The following is an 18,551-nucleotide window of genomic DNA, read 5'->3' as shown; positions in this document are numbered from 1 at the left end:
GTTTTGATAGAAGCTCGTCATGCTTCATTCACTGACGGGGAGTCTAGCTGTGGAGCTGAAAGAGAGCGCCATTTGTTTTCAGAAACAAGAACTTGCCACTTAAAATCAGTCTTTGGGCATCCCCCTACGCCACCCGCCAACGGCTCTCCTCGTTTGATATCCCCACGGAGATTACTGCGGTCAAGTGAGCCGTCGTTCGTCTTCGCGCAGTCAAGCCAGCCGCTTCTACGGCGCCTGTGTTGCCTGTGTTGCCAAACGAACATGAGTCCACTGAGAAAGTCAGCGCTAGTTCAATGTCGGGCGAGACACTTCCGCTTTTTCAAAATAAGAGACAATGCCGAGCGAGACACTTCCGGTTTTTCAAAATAACACAATGCTGAGCGTGGAAGGAAACAAACAAAAGAGTATGTCAGGTTGTGAATAGATTTGCACTGCATAGGAATGTTAGCAAAGGGCTAAGCAAAATTTTTGCAAAATGCTGTCTTACCTTTATGACACTTGCAATGACATAATAGATGATTACATGAAACAAAATTTGTTTACACATTATGAAAACAAATCACATCGCTCATACAATTACATATGTGAGCTGAAAGTGAGCACAGTCAACTGTTTGTCTCTTCTCTTTTTTGGGGGGATTGGGGGTGGGTTGAAAGGATGCCTGTAACATTCAGTCTGGTATACTGAAAACTTTAAGGCTTAATATCTCCAAAATGATACAGTAATCAATCACATTTAGAAATCAAATGTTTCTAAATGTGATCGTGATTGAGTCGCCATTTCACGTGTCGTCGGCAGGCGTCGGCTTCAGTCGTGGGGCATCGGCGGGTTTCGGGCGGAATCAGCAGGGGTTGGGGAGCGTCGGCGGGTGTCGGGGGCTCGTGGCCGGGTGGCGGACGTCACGGCAGGCGGTGGCCGGGTGGGCTCAGTCCCTTGAATGCTGCTTGCAGCTTTAATTTCTATTTATAATGTAATTTATATCTTGGAATTTTTATGAGAAAATTATTTTCATAGTTAATTAACGATAAACACCTCCTGTTTAAGCTAATGTGCATGTAAACTGTGATTCGGGCTGTTTTGAGCTGTTTGCAGTCAGGGCCCAGAAGCAGGCACCCAGGTTATACTGCCTGGGCATCAGGAGGGGGACACAAAAATCAGCCAACTGAGTAGGAGACGGAGGAAGAACTTATTTTACTTAAGTAATGCAGTGTTGGAAAGTGTATTTTCACTTTTGATTTATGTATTTGTACCTTTTTGCTTCACTTTTGTAAACAAACCTACCTTAAAAAAAAATAAGTCTTCTTGAATCAAATTGTTCTTTTTCACTATTATGGGGATCGATACCTGATATTGACCTTGGCCATGGTTACAATAGTGGGGCCAGCGCTCTTCAAAAGATCCCTCTGGGCCAGTGGCAAAATTCCCTTATTGTCTACCCCTGGCATGGTATGTAAAGATGAAAAGCACAAAAATATTTTGATCTTACATTCAAACGATCCTTTCCTCTTTATTGTGAGTTTTTTTTTATTATTATTTTTTGTTTTTACATTTGTTTGATATTTGAGGCTTTATAATTTTAAGGACACATTTGCCAAACACAAAGCATCTGTGATGCCATGTGTGTAAATTGGCAAGTTTTGTTTTGCTTTGGCATTAAACAAAGTGTATTTATAGTGTGTTGTGACCATGTTTTACCACACAGCAAAGGTAAGTTTCCTCCATGTGTGTGGGTGCGTGTGTCTGTGTGTGTGTGTGTGTGTGTGAGAGAGAGAGAGAGAGAGAGAGAGAGAGAGAAATAGAAGGGGCGGAGTTCATGTCAAGAGAACCTTTGAAGGAGGAGAAAATACTCCAATAGAAAATAGAAAAATCAGATTTTTTTAAGAATACAACCAATGACCTAAGTTACTCATCTTTTCTGTCTCCAGTCACCTGTGACTGTCAAACCATGTTCTCAACAGAAAGGAACAGAGCACAGAACAGTGAGATGAACAGCAAAGTGGAAAAGAGGGAACGGTGGAGGAAGAAAAGGGAATATATTCTGGCTTCAGCAGGTAATATTGTGGGCTTGGGCAACGTGTGGAGATTCCCCTACCTGTGCTACAAGAATGGAGGAGGTGAGTATTTACCATGACTGTACCACGTATCACTTAGAGCACGGCAACACATTAAATGCTTTTAATTTCTTGATTAGACCAGAGGTGATCAAGGATGAAAGCAATTATTTTGGAGATCTATCAGTCAATAAAGACAATAGAAAGGAGTCTAAAGACACTCAGTTTTCTTTACATTGAATTGTTTCAATGGATGAGGATGGATGTGTTCTTCAGAAGCATCTCAGGCTGTAGTGAGTCACTTGCTTTACTGCCTATCAGAGAAGCATTATTTCCTGACCTGTTAAATGTCCATGTCTCCTGCAGTCATGTCACTCCATTGTTGGGTCTTATGTCTTCTCATATGGGTCTTCTGAATCACTCTTTGTATGACCCATTACCTAAGACTAAGGATGCACCGATACCACTTTTTTACAGAGTGAGTAGAGTACGAGTACTTGCATTTCAGTACAGACACAGAGTACTTAATATCAGCATTACACATTATAGAATTACTTAGATTTTTTTTCTGCAGACGTTCTGTTTTGAATTTTTTGAACATTCCTCAATGTGTTTTTCTAAAACATGGGTGATTGTCACAAGTTTCACCGCAAAACAAACACAAATTTATCAAAAATGTCACATATTGACACTGAAGAAAAAAACTGTGTGTGTGTGTGTGTGTGTGTGTGTGTGTGTGTGCGCGCGCGTGTGTTTTAACAGCTTTGCCATATGTATTATTTCAAAACTAACCAATTTTGCTTAAGTGAGGGACATGTTCTGAGTTGTGCAGCTTCGGTAGCAACATATCCATTGTATGGTAATGGCTGGGAATCTCGGCTCCAGTATGCAGAGTAGACGCTGGAATCGCAGATCATCGACAGCGGACAGTGACTGCTCACCCAGGACAATATATAAGTTGCCTGGGGACATTTTCTCCCGACTCACTTGCATCTGCCTCAAAGTTGGTTGTCTTTTGTTGTTGCAGAACTCGGTTCCAGGAGGTATCTCATCTGCATGTGTCAAGTCTAAATCCAACTCAGTCATGAGACCGAGTGAAAAAGTAGACCAAAGAGGTTAACTGAAATTTGCTAGTAGAAAAAGAATCAACATCAATTGTCAATTTTAAAACATTAAAACATTAAATTTTATGGCTTGACTTGCCTTTTCATGTTTAATAAACATTTAAGTTCTCATTCCAGGCGATACAACTTAGGTGTTTTTTCTTGTGTGTGCAGGTGTTTTCTTGCTGCCCTACTGTCTCTTTGCTATATTGTGTGGACTGCCTCTTTTCTTACTGGAGACTGTGGTTGGTCAATGCACTCAGGAAGGTCCCATCGCATGCTGGAACGAACTCTGCCCACTGGGCCGAGGTGATCTCCTTGTGTTTTACCTAACATAACAAGACTGTGAGCAACACTTTGAGTTGTACGAATATGGTTGAGTTACTCTGCAATAACACAACGGAAGTATTTTTTTTTTAAATCAGTTGAAACGTCAGGATATGTGGTTCGATGTGTATATTCATATGCTAAATTGTGTTCATATATTTTAAATGGATTTATGTTTCTTTTTTCAACAATTTATTTATTGATTTTCCTTTTTTACATACAAAAGAAACCTGTGTACCTCAGTCTTCACTACATCTTTTGCACAAATTGGACATGTTACTATTAAATTTATTGCGCTTCTCTGGTGTAATATTCACCCTTATTGGCCAAATGTATTGTAGAAGTTTTAGACGTGTATTCCCAGTCTGCGATTGAACCTCTTTACAAGCTGTGCATCATTATTCCACTTTTAGGTCCTCCTGTAAATCTGCTCTCGAGGCATCAAGCTTATAATCAGAAGATTCGAGAGAAAATGACATTAACAGATCCAAAAATGTTAACAGCTCAGTATTTTAGAGCCATCTCTGGTCGAGCCACTTTCGAGGGTCCTGCATCCAGTCTGGGTCTACATGAACCAAACTATTAGGAGCATGATCAGAGATTAGAATGCTATCATTAACACAGCCTTTAACTATACTTGCAATACTTGCAGAAACCATAAATATATCAATATGGCTATATGGTTTGTGTGCACTAGAATAGCACAAGTACATGGCTACATCAGGATTTCTATCTCTCCATATGTCTCTAAGATCTAGCTCTTTACCAAACTGGTATACAATGTCCCTACTTCTAGAATAAGTTTTGTCTGAGTGGGTGGATCTGTCTTTGGTATGGGTGGGGGTAACATTCCAATCGCCTGCTATCAAATAGTGACCCGGATAAATTTCTTTTAAACAGATAGACAGGTTTTTCCTAATTTCTGAAACGCTTTTAAAAGAATAACTCAAAAATCTTCTAAAGGCCGGAAATGAAAGGCAGCAAGGCAGACAGATCCAGAGACTAGAAATGGACAAACTCACGGTCAAAGAAGGAACTCACAGACATAACTCATGATTGGGGCTGAAGGCTGTAATTTATTGCAGGGCAGGGATACTGTGGTACTTTTTAAAACTGCAAATCGACTCAATTATTTGACATTGATGTCATGTCATTAAACTAAAATGCCAAGTTGTGTCATATATGACAACAATTTTCAACTGTGAAGCAGCTCAATTAAAAATCTGTATCAGTCAAATATATCACTTCCCTTCCAGGTGCTGGTTATTCCAACCTCATATTACAGCTCTATGTCAGCCTGTACGCTATTATCCTGGGCTGGGCCATCTTCTACCTCATCTACAGTTTCAGAGATCCTCTACCCTGGGCCACATGTGACAATTCCTGGAACACAGGTCATTAGAGGACATTGATATGTGAATTTATACATATACAAAGGTCTTTAATTTCTGCTGGGTATTCTGTAAAGTCACAATAATTTTTTTTGTTTATTGCAACTCAATGTGATTATGACATTAATCTGCCTTTTTGGAACAAGTAACTAGATTACTAGAATAAGACTGACTGTGATGTGACTGTGATGATGTTTTTCTATTAACAGACAGATGTGTGGATCTTTCCTCTGCCAACTTGACAGCAGCATATGGAGGAAACCTGACAGTGAACATAACATCTGGAAACTTCACCAAATCTTCAGTCTCTGAGTTCTGGGAGTAAGATTATTTTATTGCATCCAACTATATATTGTCATATGTCATCTATACATGGGGAAATGCTGGTCAACTAAGTAAAACATGTCTCCACACAGGAGGGGAGTCTTGTCAATGTCTGCAGGCATAGAGGAGGTGGGTTCCGTCAAGTGGGAGCTGCTGCTGTGTCTGCTGGCCTGCTGGGTGGCCTGTTACTTCTGCATCTGGAAAGGCGTCCGCTCCACGGGAAAGGTCTGTCATAATATTTATGATATCTGAGGATTCCGATCATTCCATGCTCCCTTTTGATAAATTTTGCAATGACTTAATGAAAAACTAATTCCTTGTTGCTTGAATGATTAATCACATTAACAGTTCCTCTAAAATTCCAGGTGGTGTATTTTACGGCGGTCTTCCCTTATGTCATGCTAGCCATCCTGCTCGTCAGGGGCTTGACGTTGCCAGGGGCCTGGCAGGGTGTGGTCTATTACCTCTATCCTGACCTTTCACGCCTGGCAGATTCCCAGGTGAGAGAGTAGTCCTAAACTACATTTCATTTGAGTTGGTTAGTGATAAGCATTTCTTTTTTTAATCTTATACACATGTCTAGATATTCCAAAGCTACCTTCTTGACATGCTTGACTTACCATTAATATCACGTCATTTTTAAATTCCTGATCAGGTCTGGATGGAAGCTTGTGCTCAGGTTCTCTTCTCGTATGGAGTTGCAGCTGGAACCCTTATTACATTTGGGAGCTACAACAAAGTCAAGAACAATTGTTGCAGGTAAACTAGAGGATTTGAGCCTCTTGCCAGGGGGGAGAATCACAAACGGTCTGTTCGCAGGGTGGGTAGGGATCCCTCTTTGTGCTAATAGACCTCCTTCCTCACCTGCTGATGTAGATTTAGTCGGTGCAGTTGGCGACTTTCTGTATGGCCTACACCACCCATCCAGTCTGCAGCAGAGAAGTTCCCATACTAGACTAATGCAGGATGTGACAACACTCTTCACAGCATGTCAGTAGAAGGCAGTCCAAAATGTGCTAGTGTGCCAAGATAAAAGAGTTTACCGTGTTCCACACTTTTAAAACACACTTTAACACATTTGAAACATACTTTGAGTTCCCGCACACAAAAAACAAAACTAACAAAATCACTGGTCATTTTTTTTTTGTCTTCTCTGACAGCTAGATCAGTGAATCTGAGTCAGATTTGAATTAAATCAGTACTGATACAATCTTTGATATTGATTTGATATTAGAAACACTCTAGCCTCTCTGTGGAGAGAGAGAGAGCAATGTGGGATGGTTGCCTTGGATTTTAAAGGTTTGTCTAATTGGCTTGATTTATTTTTGTTTGCCTGAGAACATTTTTTGAATATACTGCTGTCTTCACTTTGTGAACAGTTTGTGAAATGTTGAGCTTCTTCTCTGTGGGCTGCCTCGTTGTTGTCTCATATCAATGCTTGTCACAATCTTGTTTGTGGGATGCATGGGAGAACAGTCATGTGTGAATATGAACTAGAACAGAGGGCAGAGGACATATCCCTGGGGTGGTACACCTGTGGTAAAGATGAGGGGTAATAATGTGGACAGCCCAATCTGGACTGTCAGTGACGTGTTACTGAGGAACTACAGTCCTCAAATTCACAATAAGCTGATGAGTTAATGCTGCCAAAGTAAAGTGAACCTAAAAGCAAATTTACAGTTAAACTACTTGTTTAACAATCAACCCCAAAATGCGGGGTGTGATGGTGAAGACCTTTGTGTAGCTTGGTAATTTTTGCACAGGTGGGCTTCCTGCACAGGGTCTGTCTAAATAATGCAGTGTGTGTGTGTGTGTGTGTGTGTGTGTGTGTGTGTGTGTGTGTGTGTGTGTGTGTGAGTGAGTGCAGGGACAGTCTGTGGTTGTGTGTTCTCAACAGCTGCACCAGCTTTGTTGCCGGATTTGCAGTCTTCTCAGCTCTGGGTTTTATGTCCTACAAACAGGGAGTTCCAATGGACATGGTGGTTGAATCAGGTACAGTTTTGAGCTAAAGTAGGTTATGTTCATAACCTGAATTATAACAAATAAAAGTAAATATTGGGTAAAATTGATGCCATAAGCATCAAAGACAAAGAAATATGTGTAAAAGGACAAAAAGTGAAAATCTCCTGTGTCCACCAGGTCCAGGTTTGGCCTTTATTGCTTTTCCTCAGGCTATCGCCATGATGCCATTTCCTCAGCTGTGGGCTGTTTGCTTCTTCCTGATGCTCATCTTGCTGGGACTGGACACAGTTGTAAGACACACAATTCAGGAAATTTTCCCATTAAGATGTAACAATGAGGCATTCACATACCTTTCTGACACATCACCGAGGTTTGTCACAAACCTGTCACCAAGTTGCCAGTTCAACCCTCTGAAGTCACTTTTCAGGACCTTCACTTCAAAACATGTGGCACCACAATTTGATGATTGCCCGTTTTCTGTTTTTTTTCTAATCGACTCCCTCCCTGTAGTTTGCAGGTTTGGAAACCATAACATCCTGTGTGACTGACCTGTTCCCAGAACAGATGCGAAGACCTTGGCGCAGAGAAATCTTTCTCATCTTTTTCTGCTCCTTCATTTTCATCATCCAGATCACCCTCACCACTGCGGTACTGAATTCCTTCTAATTAAATGTCACTCATCATACGTTAGAGAGGGACAACAATGGCACCTCTCCATTGTCTTTCAGGGAGGAGTCTACCAGTTCCAGCTGTTTGAATACTATGGTTGCAGCGGAGCATGCGTAATGTTTGTGAGCATTATCCAATGTTTGGCTGTTGGCTGGGCTTTTGGTAGGTGGTGTCAGCACCACACAGTGTTTACATTGAGATTTATTTTCAAATGTTTTTGTGTGCATTCATTCTGCCCCAGATTCTACAATCAACAACAATCCAAACACGTAGGGGTGTGAATCTTTTACTCACAAAACAATCCGATTCAAATCTCGATTCACAAGCTACGATTCGATTCAGGGACGATTCATAAAAAATAGTTAAGAATTTGGTATGATTCGATCCGATTTGGTTCAGTGCGATTCAATACAAATGGACAATTGAACCCCAAGAGCTTATTTTTACTTTACCGATCTTTACCAATCCAGGGCTCCATCAACCGATGCACTCGGATCTCATACGTCACAGACCGATAACCGATTCAAATCGGTTTATCGTTACACCACTACAAACATGAGTTGTCACACTTATGATAAGCCTATAATCAGCATGGGATACCCCCATTCAGCACTATATGCATGAACAATCATGGTTTAGAAGATAGACAACATTAAGTATATAGATGTTGTACTGAGCATCTACTTTACAATCGCAGGAGCTGATCGGTTGTGTGATGCAGTGGAAGGTAAAACAGGACAGAGACCATGGCCCCTTTTTAAGCTGTGCTGGCGCTACTTCGCCCCTCTCATCTGCACTGTGAGTAGTAAAAAAAAAAAAATTGCACAAAAGCAAGTGTAACATGGGATATTAGTGAAACAGACTTTTTCTATTGTATATATTTTTTTGCCTTTTGCAATTTGAACATGTGTTGCACTCTTTTGTTCCTTTGGCACTCACTGACTTAGTGTTGTACTTCTTTGTACTTTTTTTACTCTCTTGTTCTTTGCATGTTATCCTGACACCGTGGGCCACCGAGTGACAAAATTTCAATGCTCTGTGAATGTAACATATACTGTAGGATTGACAATAAAGATGCCTTGAACCTTGAACTTGAGAAATACTTGAGAAATGCATTGAGACAGCCCCTCTAGGTGGTTCAGTCTCTACCCTGTTGGAAACAAATGTTTTCTTCCTTTGTCCAGGTTTGCTTTATCGGCTCATTTCTGGACAACCAGACCTTGACATCCAGTGGAGGGTATGTCTACCCAGACTGGGCTTACAGGCTAGGATGGACTGTGGCCTTGTCATCTGTGGTTCCAGTACCCATCTATGCTGTCATCAGACTCTTTCTCACTAAGGGCACCTTCAGACAGGTAAGGTCAACAATACACCCTATTTTAATAATCCTTTGTGTATGTACATATACATATGTATATATCTATATATACATATATCATCATCAAAAGCTTTTATTAAAAGAAGTATCCGGCCTGTTGTCCAATAATACAAGTAGTCAACAAGATGTGTTAATATAAAATAGTGAGGCTGGTGAGTCCATATCATTATACATAGAGTATATGCATTAATGCATTATTCCACATCTACACAAAGCATTTTGATGTAGAATGACATGCAGATTGTTATAACTTTTGTTAGAATGTCAAGAGACGGATTGACAAATCAAACAACCTTTTGTAGCACTGTTCTTATTTCTAGCTGCTTGGCTAGTCCTTGTCTCCTGACTGTCTTTTATTTGGTGTGTGCAGCGTCTCCTGGCCCTGTGGTATCCTGCTCCTGATCTTGAATATCACACCACTGACCCTCTTGGAGAGCAACCAGAACTGTAAACTTTTGTCAAATCCAATCAAACAACATAATAAAGCCCTGTATGAAATATATGTGTTGCACATAGCAAAGGTCAAAAATCATTCATTCATTCATTCATTCATTCATTCATTCATTCATTCATTCATCTTCTATACCTGCTTATTCCTATTCAGGGTAACAGGGGTCTGCTGGAGCCAATCCCAGCTGTCTTAGGGCGAAGGCAGGGCCACTGGTCACAGCTCTATACTTTTTAATGTATTTGACCCATCTGTCTTCAACACCATGCAAGTGATCCTACTTCTCATCGTAAATGATTAATTCACTGTCTCAAATCATGTAAACATTGTTTTAAACTGCAGTATAGAACATTTTGTTGTACTGGATCATGGTCCAGTAATGTTCTTGATGGTTCTAGACATGCTAGAAACAAACATTGGAGTCAGACTGTGTCATTAAATATGTCTGAAGTGACCCGAATAGGTAACACTGTTGCATCATGCAATGTGAGGTCAGAAAGACCCACTTAAATCCTGGTCAGACTGTCAGCAAGTGTAGTGATTGCTTATAATAAAGGCTGATTTAGAGCAAGTACGACATGTTCTGCCATAGGCTAACATTTGCTTTTATTTGGTAGGTGGCTGGCGTTACTTCTGCTTGTGAACGTTTGCTAAAGTAGACTTTAGCTAATCATGTCAGCACTAAGTCTAGCGCCCACATTGTTAAAATAGCATAAAAATTAAAAATATTACAAATAAAATAATTACGATGTAAAAGACTATTAGTGCGTACATCAACTTGTTTAAAATATACATAATAATGGTTAGTTCTTCAATTTATTCAAAATTAGCTAATCGCAGCAATGAGGAATGAAAGTGTGACCAAGTGTGGCAATACTCATAGATATTTGAGACTTCCTTTCAGTTTGCTTTCTGAAGACAATAGTTTGTTTCTCATTGGACCTAATAAAATTATTGTTAATCACCTTGTACCATCTTGAGTTTTTATGTTGCCCCACTCGCCGTATTCCACAGATTCATGACATGAAATGTCTTCTTTCAGTTGTGATGCCACTAAGTTAGAGACACTGACGGCCACTGGTGAAACCTCCAGAAAAATCAGTATCTATCTATATATCTATCTATCTATCTAGTTTTTTTTAATTGTGTGGGGTCTATGGTAATGGCACAGTGTGTGTATGTGTGCGTGCACGCACATTTGTGTATGTTTATAAAACCTGCCATAGGTCGTTCCTTGTCTTGTCTGACTGCACCTCCAGTCGTCTCTGTGTGTCCCTGCTTAGTTCTCAACAGGAAGAGACAGAAAGCAGGACACTGACATGAAGAGCGATGTGAAAAAGAGGGAACAGTGGAGGAAGAAAAGGGAATATATCCTGGCTGCTGCAGGCACTGTGGTGGGCTATGGCAATGTGTGGAGATTCCCCTACTTGTGCTACAAGAATGGAGGAGGTGAGTATTTAACATTACTGTACTTTTCATTTGAATCAGTTCGGGGATCTCTATGCTTGCTTTTGAGAACTAATCACATTACAGCCGTCAGCAGAGTTGGACTAATAACAGAAGGATTGTGCATATGTGTCACTCATTAAAGAGTGTTGCAGCCGTTATTCGTATGCCGAGTGCCTAACGTTGTGCATTTTTGCTTATTATTGAAAATGTGAAAATGTTTATTAGTCGGAACTGAGCCCAATTATTATTATTATTATTATTATTATTATTATTATTATTATTATTATTATTAATATTGTCGTTGTTATTGTTACCAATATATTTTGTTGTTTTTCGTTTTTTGTTTATGTCGAGGGTGTGTTGTGTTCGTCGGCAGGTGACTATTTTGGGTCTGGTGATTACTATTAAAGCTTAAACAAATGAGCATGTCTCTGAAGTCACCCTCCTACTTTACAGTCACTCTGTCCATGTCATTGTAGTAACTCTTCTGAAAAGCCAAGAGTTACTACAAGAGAGAAGTCCTGTCTCAGATCACTCAGCACTTTAATCTCATCTTTAATACCAAAAACACAAAAGAAAATGTCTTGAAATGTTTTAATTTTTTATTTAATTTCTCCTCTCAAGGTTCTATATTTACAAAGCCAAATCAACTCAATGTCCGTGACTGGGTGCCTGTTATGCCTAAGTGTGCTAAGAATATGAAAGTGCCCATTCAGGTTATGTGCCTCTGCCATGTCGGCTATTTTTTATGCTTCAAAAACATTGCCTGTCTAAGGGCGTTGTTTTGGCTTTCCTAAAGCATAAGCAGCACATATTCCTCTTGCCCCAGAGCTGTGTTCGTTAGAATTCTGCTAAAATGCTTAGGCTAAAATAGGGACCAAAATGTCTTTGCCCCAGCAAAGGGGTCTTCACCCTGGTAGAGACTGTCTCGATGAGGGTCTTTGTTCAATAGAGTCTTCACCGAGGTGTATGGCCACGTTGCTTTTTAAAGACCACCAAGCCATATATACAAAGTTGGCCTTGGCAGTCTGTGTCTTCCATGACTTTCTTTGGACAGAATCTTGGGAGTTTGTGTGGCTCATTAATAAATATATTAATATAATCATATATTATAAGCATTATTATGAATAGTATTAAACATACACAAATAGACAGACATGAATTTACATGGTTAATAATGAGTGTCAACAGATATCATATGGGGTTGTCTCCTGGGCTAGGTTTAACTGGCTTTCAATTAGCAAAATTTAACACAGTCATTATACCATAATTTTGTGTCACAGGCAGTTTCCACCTTTCACTGATAGTCATTCCTTTAAAACAGAGCATGGTAACTAAAATACTGGTAACAGAAGGGGACCCTCCAGATTTAAGGTTATATACAGCGTAATTTTAGCCAAGGTTAGCATGTCCAGCTTGTTCACATGTGTGAACCTGTGGCTTGATGTGATTTCATAATTGCTCAATATTTTAGATTTTGTAAGGAATACTTTCAGGCCCTGAGACAACTTTCGTCTATCCTCAGTAGTAGGCAGAAGTCACTCCATAAATGGAAGGAATGTCTTATGGCTAAATGACTGGACTTATAGTTTACACTGACCTCAGAAAGATAAATTGCTTAAAAAACTTTACAACACAGGTTCAAGGTTTTATGTTTGGAAGACAGAAACTTTGTCTTTCAGCAGATAAGGACCAAAGACTAAACATTATAATGCCTGGGTCCATCTGGAATTTGGATCATGGGGATTTGAACAAACTGCAAAGAAAAACAAAAACCATGACAAGTGAATCATAAGTATGTTGAGATTTCACCAACTTTTAATGAAAGAAAAATATGTGAGTGCAGATGCTCATCATGCTATTATACTGTATGTTGATCGAAGTTAAATCAAAAGTTTAATGGTTGACTGGGAAAAGAAAGATGCGGATTAAGTCAAATTAAATCAAATAGTATCTCCTTGAAACTATTCACTGTTCATACAAAACTCTTTTTTTTTCTTGTGTGTGCAGGTGTTTTCCTGTTGCCCTACTGTTTCTTTGCCATAACGTGTGGCCTGCCACTCTTCCTGATGGAGACTGTAATTGGTCAATACACTCAGGAAGGTCCCATCAACTGTTGGACCAAGCTCTGCCCACTGGCCCAAGGTGATCCCTTTATTACTTGCATCCAACGATTTCAGTTGTACAAATACAGTCTCCTAAGTTTGGTGTCCAGAAAGCTGATGATTTCAGAACAGTCATATCTCTTTCTGCAATGTGGCATAAGTAATGTTAATAACGCTTAATAACAAGTGCCAATAATGTAGCAGATAGCTGTTTGAGGAGAAACACAGGCTACCATTGTCTCATGCTAGCTTGGCCAGAATGGTAGCAGAGTGGCAGGAAATAAATAGCAATATATTTTGTGGTTTCTTGGTTTCTTCTTCTTCTTCTTCTCCTTCTTCTTCTTCTTCTTCTTCTTCTTCTTCAAATGTCAGTAATACCACCAGAGGGAGCCATGCACAATTACGTACCGCTACAACTTTGGCAACAGTGTATACGTATCCTCAATGTAATGAACCCTTCTCAGAATCTAACCCACAACCTGCAACCACTACAATATTATGTCACCCCCACACAGTACATCTAAATTTTAAAATTCTAAATCCACAATGATAACAATAGAAATAGAGTTTTGTCACAGGACTTGGTATGTCTAAAGATGATCATCTGAAAGAAGATCCAAGGTTATGTTTTCCTTATCAGTTTTAGTTGGACTATACTACATTATAATAGAATAAATAAAATGAAATGACAGTGAAGCACCCCTTTAATCACAACACCCTCAATGTTTGATCAGTTGAGACTGGACAGAGCAAGATCACAGTCTTAACACACACTACAAGTCAATGTCTTTTGTCAAGCCAAAAAAGAAACCAACAAAAAAATGATTTGCTCTTTCCTTCCAGGTGCTGGCTATTCTATCCTAATCATCCAGCTTTATTCCAGACTGTATGCTATTATCCTGGCCTGGGCCATCTTATACCTCATCTACAGTTTCAGAGATCCTCTACCCTGGGCCACATGTGACAATCCCTGGAACACAGGTCATTAGATGACACTACTGGGTTTGTGCATGCATGTGTGATATAAATTCCAATGATTTGTCTTTTAATCAACAGACAGATGTATGGACCTCTCTGCTGTCAACCTGGCAGCAGTAGGAAACTTGACGTCTGGAAACCTCACCAAGTCTTCAGTCTCTGAGTTTTGGGAGTAAGATTATGTCGCCAGCTCATGATCTATATGTAAGGAAAGGGTGGTGGAGAAAGTAATACATACCCGCCGTCTCCACACAGGAGAGGAGTCTTGTCAATGTCTGCAGGCATAGAGGAGGTGGGTTCAGTCAAGTGGGAGCTGCTGCTGTGTCTGCTGGCCACCTGGGTGGCCTGTTACTTCTGCATCTGGAAAGGTGTCCGCTCCACAGGAAAGGTCTGTCACAATACATGCGATAGCTGAAGATTCTGATCAATCCTTGGTGCCTCATGGTCAATTTTGTAATAACTTTGTGAAAAGCAACTTTGCATCCCCAGCGTCGAGCTAATTCTTGTTTTCCTTGAGTCATAAAAACAGGTGGTGTATTTTACGGCGATCTTCCCTTATGTGATGTTGGCCATCCTACTGGTCAGGGGCTTGATTTTGCCAGGGGCCTGGCAGGGTGTGGTCTACTACCTCTATCCTGATTTTTCTCGCCTGGCAGATTCCCAGGTGAGAGAGTAATCCTAAACTACACTTTTGAGTTGGTTAGTAATAAGCGTTTTTTTTTTTTTTTTTTTAATCATATACACATCTTGACATGCTTGACTTATGACTAATATTACATGTCATTTTTAAATTCCTGATCAGGTCTGGATGGAAGCTTGTGCTCAGGTTCTCTTCTCATATGGAGTTGGGTGTGGAACCTTTATTACTTTTGGAAGCTACAATAAAGTCAGGAACAATTGTTGCAGGTGAATCAAATGATTTATTTAGGATTTGGTGACAACAAAACATTTTAAAATGTCATCATTTTAATTATTATTAATATTATTATTATTGTTAAAGCCCAATAAGGTAATACGAAAAACATGGCATATCCATACTGGTTGTGCGAGTAAAACACAGATGGAAGTAGAAAAATCGGAGCAAATAGAGCATCATAACATAACACTGTGTGTGTGTGTGTGTGTGTGTGTGTGTGTGTGTGTGTGTGTGCAGGGACAGTCTGTGGTTGTGTGTTCTCAACAGCTGCACCAGCTTTGTTGCCGGATTTGCAGTCTTCTCCTCTCTGGGCTTTATGTCCTACAAACAGGGAATTCCAATGGACATGGTGGCTGAATCAGGTACAATTTTGGCCATACCAAGGTTTTGTTAAAAAAGAGAATTTTGATGAAAAAAAGTACATTTTAAAGTAAAAAAGTTAAATGTTTTACTTTTTCATATTTAAATCTCTGTCCACCAGGTCCAGGTTTGGCCTTCATTGCTTTTCCTCAGGCTGTCGCCATGATGCCATTTCCTCAGCTGTGGGCTGTTTGCTTCTTCCTGATGATCATCTTGCTAGGACTGGACTCAGTGGTAAGACACACAGTTCAGGATATCGTTCCCTTATGATGTGACAAATATGCGTTGTGTACATGTTAACTTCCCATAATCTTACGTTAAAAAATACGTCCTACAATGATGTTTGAGGACGTCATCAGGTTCTTTATCTCTTTTGGTGTCTTCTCACCCAACCTGTGTGTTTTAGTTTGCAGGTCTGGAAACCATAACATCCTGTGTGACTGACCTGTTCCCAGAGCAGATGCGAAAACCTTGGCGCAGAGAAATCTTTCTCATCTTTTTCTGCTCTTTTGTTTTCATCATCCAGATCACCCTCGTCAGTGAGGTACTAAGGTCTGTCTACTTAGTTATTACTTATCATACGTTACAAAGGACAAGATTTATTTGTGCCTTTCCTGTGTCTTTCAGGGAGGAGTCTACCAGTTCCAGCTGCTTGACTACTATAGCTGCAGTGGAACATGCATCATGTTTGTCTGCATTATCCAGTGTGTGGCTGTTGGCTGGGCTTTTGGTAGGTGGTTGAAGCACCACACTTTGTTTACATTAAAATTTCCCAGATATGTTTGTGTACAATCATTCTGCCCCAGATTCTACAACAAAATAAACATGAGTTGTCATACTTTTAAGATGAAAATGATCCAACAACACGCCCGTTTAGTACAAAATGCATGAACAATCATGGTTTAAAAAGTCTAGAAAACTGTACTGCATCTCCACAACTCAACTATCATTATGATGCAGGAGCTGATCGGATGTGCAATGCAGTGGAAGATAAAACAGGACAGAGACCATGGCCCCTTTTTAGGCTGTGCTGGCGCTACTTCACCCCTCTCATCTGCATAGTGAGTAGTAAGAAACCGTCAAAGCCTCACATGAAGTACTAGTGAGAAAATAGTTGTGGAGGGATGGAATTTATGTGTAAAGATTTTTCTTTGGTTTATTAGGTTGTGATTTGTTGCATTAACTAAAACTGGGCCAAAGTCAAATGTTATGTCCCACCAGTTCAGCTTCATTGTTTGTACCTCCGGTAAGCAAACTTTTTATGTCTTTGTCCAGGTTTGTTTCATCTGCTCATTTCTGAACAACCAGACTCTGACATCCAGTGGAGGGTATGTCTACCCAGACTGGGCCTACAGGCTAGGATGGACTGTGGCCTTGTCATCTGTGGTTCCAGTACCCATCTATGCTGTCATCAGGCTCTTTCTCACAGAGGGCACCTTCAGGCAGGTAAGGCCAAAAATACACCCTGCCTTGTACGTCTTTTTAATAATTATAATAATCAAACATGTACATATAGTCCATGGACACCATTTTACATATATACATATTACGTCAGTGCATTTTTGTACAATGTGTATTGATGTAGAATGCAATGCAGATTGTTGATAGAACTTTTGTTAGAAGAATCTTGGTTTTGCAGTTGCTCGGCCACTTGGTTTGTCATTGTCCACCAATTGTCTTTTCCCTGGTGTGTGCAGCGTCTCCTGGTCCTGTGGTATCCTGCTCCTGATCTTGTGAATCAAACCTTCAACCCTCTTGGAGAGCAACCAGAACTGGAAACTTTTGTCAATGCCAATTAAACAACGTGCTAGAGCTCTGTATGTAAGGGTGTCGAAAGGAGTTTCACATTGGGGGCAGGAGGAAGGGGACATATATTGGAAACCTAGCACGTCCAGAACTGGTTTGTATAGAAAGAAGTCATAAATAATTACACTGTAAAACATTTTAAAAAGCTTTAAAATTTTTTGGAGAGAGGATTGTGAACATTTGGGTAGTTGCAGCTCCAAGAAAAAACAAGAGGTCATAGGTGTGCATCCCATCAATACCTAAAATTGCTATTTGATTTAATATCAATATTATGATGCCAATACATCTTTAAGTGTAGCCTCCTTTCTAACTCATCTCATTGCTACTTCCTGCCTTCTCACTGTCCTCAATCTCCTCTGCCTCCATCTGTCCCTGTAAGCTGTCTAAAATATTGTGCCTGAGTACAATTTCATGCTTGTGCGTGTGAGTAATGTTTTTGTGCTTTTACTATTTACATTAAAATGAACTTTATCTATTTATTTCCAGTGACCTAACACTTAACTCTTTATGTAAAAGATTGAGCCAATGGTCCTCAAGCTGTGTGGCTTTTGAGTCTCATGAAAAAAAATATTGGTGGCCAAAACCGGTATTAAAACTTCCCAGTAGCCTATTTCTCAAAGGTAGGATTTTGAATGCAGGACTGTCAGTGATGCTGTTTACTTAAGTAAATGATCTGAGTACATTAACCACCACTGTTTACACTGGTAATGTTAATTTACTGTATTTGGTTACAAGTTTTTGGTAAACACTGTAATTTACGCTTCAAGTCTCGTCTTTATTCTGGGGAAACTTTGAACGTTACTTTTAAATGTAACGCCGCAGTCGAGGCAGAAGTCAAGAGAGAAGTCATTCTAAGCCATTTTTTGGTTAAACCAGAGGTGGCAAACGAATTTTGGTTCACGGGCCACATAGAGGAAAATCTATTCCCAAGCGGGCCGGACCAGTAAAATCATGGTTTGGTAATAATAAAAACGTAAAAATAACAACTTTCCAATTGTTTCCTTTGTTTTACTTTGTTCATGTTCTTTGAGCAAACTACATCAGTAGACGTCGTTATTTGTTTTTTCAAGACAAGGTTTTTTTTTTCTTTTCGAGATGGTCATTAAAAAAAAACTCTTCTTGAAAAAACAAATAACGACGTCTATCAGTAACGAAGACATAATGAACGTCATCGATAATCTACAACAGTGTTGCCAACTCCTCAGTAAGCAAAGTCGCTATTGGCTGTCCTAGAAGTCGCAAGAAGTTTAGCGAGAAAGTCGCCAAGTTGGCAACACTGCTCTG

At 39.9% G+C, this 18,551-nt stretch overlaps 2 protein-coding genes across 2 annotated transcripts; both read left to right on the top strand.

Moving 5' to 3' along the window:
- The first annotated feature begins 1,950 nt into the window (after positions 1–1,950).
- On the top strand, positions 1,951–9,727 carry LOC142892210 (sodium- and chloride-dependent GABA transporter 2-like). The gene is made up of 14 exons (XM_076032200.1): positions 1,951–2,114; positions 3,329–3,463; positions 4,738–4,875; positions 5,082–5,193; positions 5,289–5,421; positions 5,562–5,696; positions 5,852–5,955; positions 7,064–7,188; positions 7,336–7,448; positions 7,669–7,806; positions 7,887–7,989; positions 8,525–8,625; positions 9,012–9,182; positions 9,576–9,727. The coding sequence occupies exons 1-14, from the start codon at positions 1,985–1,987 to the stop codon at positions 9,654–9,656; spliced, it is 1,719 nt and encodes a 572-aa protein (XP_075888315.1). The 5' UTR covers positions 1,951–1,984; the 3' UTR covers positions 9,657–9,727.
- A 1,171-nt stretch (positions 9,728–10,898) lies between these two features.
- LOC142892207 (sodium- and chloride-dependent GABA transporter 2-like) lies at positions 10,899–17,734 on the top strand. The gene is made up of 14 exons (XM_076032195.1): positions 10,899–11,102; positions 13,113–13,247; positions 14,051–14,188; positions 14,264–14,357; positions 14,441–14,573; positions 14,715–14,849; positions 14,988–15,091; positions 15,339–15,463; positions 15,583–15,695; positions 15,868–16,005; positions 16,089–16,191; positions 16,422–16,522; positions 16,737–16,907; positions 17,159–17,734. Exons 1-14 carry the CDS (start codon positions 10,973–10,975, stop codon positions 17,258–17,260), a joined length of 1,722 nt encoding a protein of 573 aa, XP_075888310.1. The 5' UTR covers positions 10,899–10,972; the 3' UTR covers positions 17,261–17,734.
- Positions 17,735–18,551: the final 817 nt, after the last annotated feature.

This window comes from Nelusetta ayraudi, unplaced genomic scaffold, assembly GCF_046127955.1.
Source record: "Nelusetta ayraudi isolate G7.1 ecotype Tasmania unplaced genomic scaffold, CSIRO-AGI_Nayr_v1 ptg000034l, whole genome shotgun sequence".
NCBI classification, from domain to species: domain Eukaryota; kingdom Metazoa; phylum Chordata; class Actinopteri; order Tetraodontiformes; family Monacanthidae; genus Nelusetta; species Nelusetta ayraudi.
The sequence above is the reverse complement of the archived record's forward strand: the minus strand, read 5'-3'. Positions and strand labels throughout refer to the sequence as shown.

Excerpts from the sequence above, each read along its gene's own strand:
- LOC142892210 (XM_076032200.1), top strand. The coding sequence starts at position 1,985 with ATGAACAGCAAAGTGGAAAAGAGGGAACGGTGGAGGAAGAAAAGGGAA. Across the intron at positions 5,956-7,063 it reads GTCAAGAACAATTGTTGCAG|GGACAGTCTGTGGTTGTGTG; the intron begins GTAAACTAGAGG and ends GAGTGAGTGCAG. Across the intron at positions 9,183-9,575 it reads CTAAGGGCACCTTCAGACAG|CGTCTCCTGGCCCTGTGGTA; the intron begins GTAAGGTCAACA and ends TGGTGTGTGCAG.
- LOC142892207 (XM_076032195.1), top strand. The coding sequence starts at position 10,973 with ATGAAGAGCGATGTGAAAAAGAGGGAACAGTGGAGGAAGAAAAGGGAA. Across the intron at positions 11,103-13,112 it reads GTGCTACAAGAATGGAGGAG|GTGTTTTCCTGTTGCCCTAC; the intron begins GTGAGTATTTAA and ends TTGTGTGTGCAG. Across the intron at positions 13,248-14,050 it reads GCTCTGCCCACTGGCCCAAG|GTGCTGGCTATTCTATCCTA; the intron begins GTGATCCCTTTA and ends CTTTCCTTCCAG.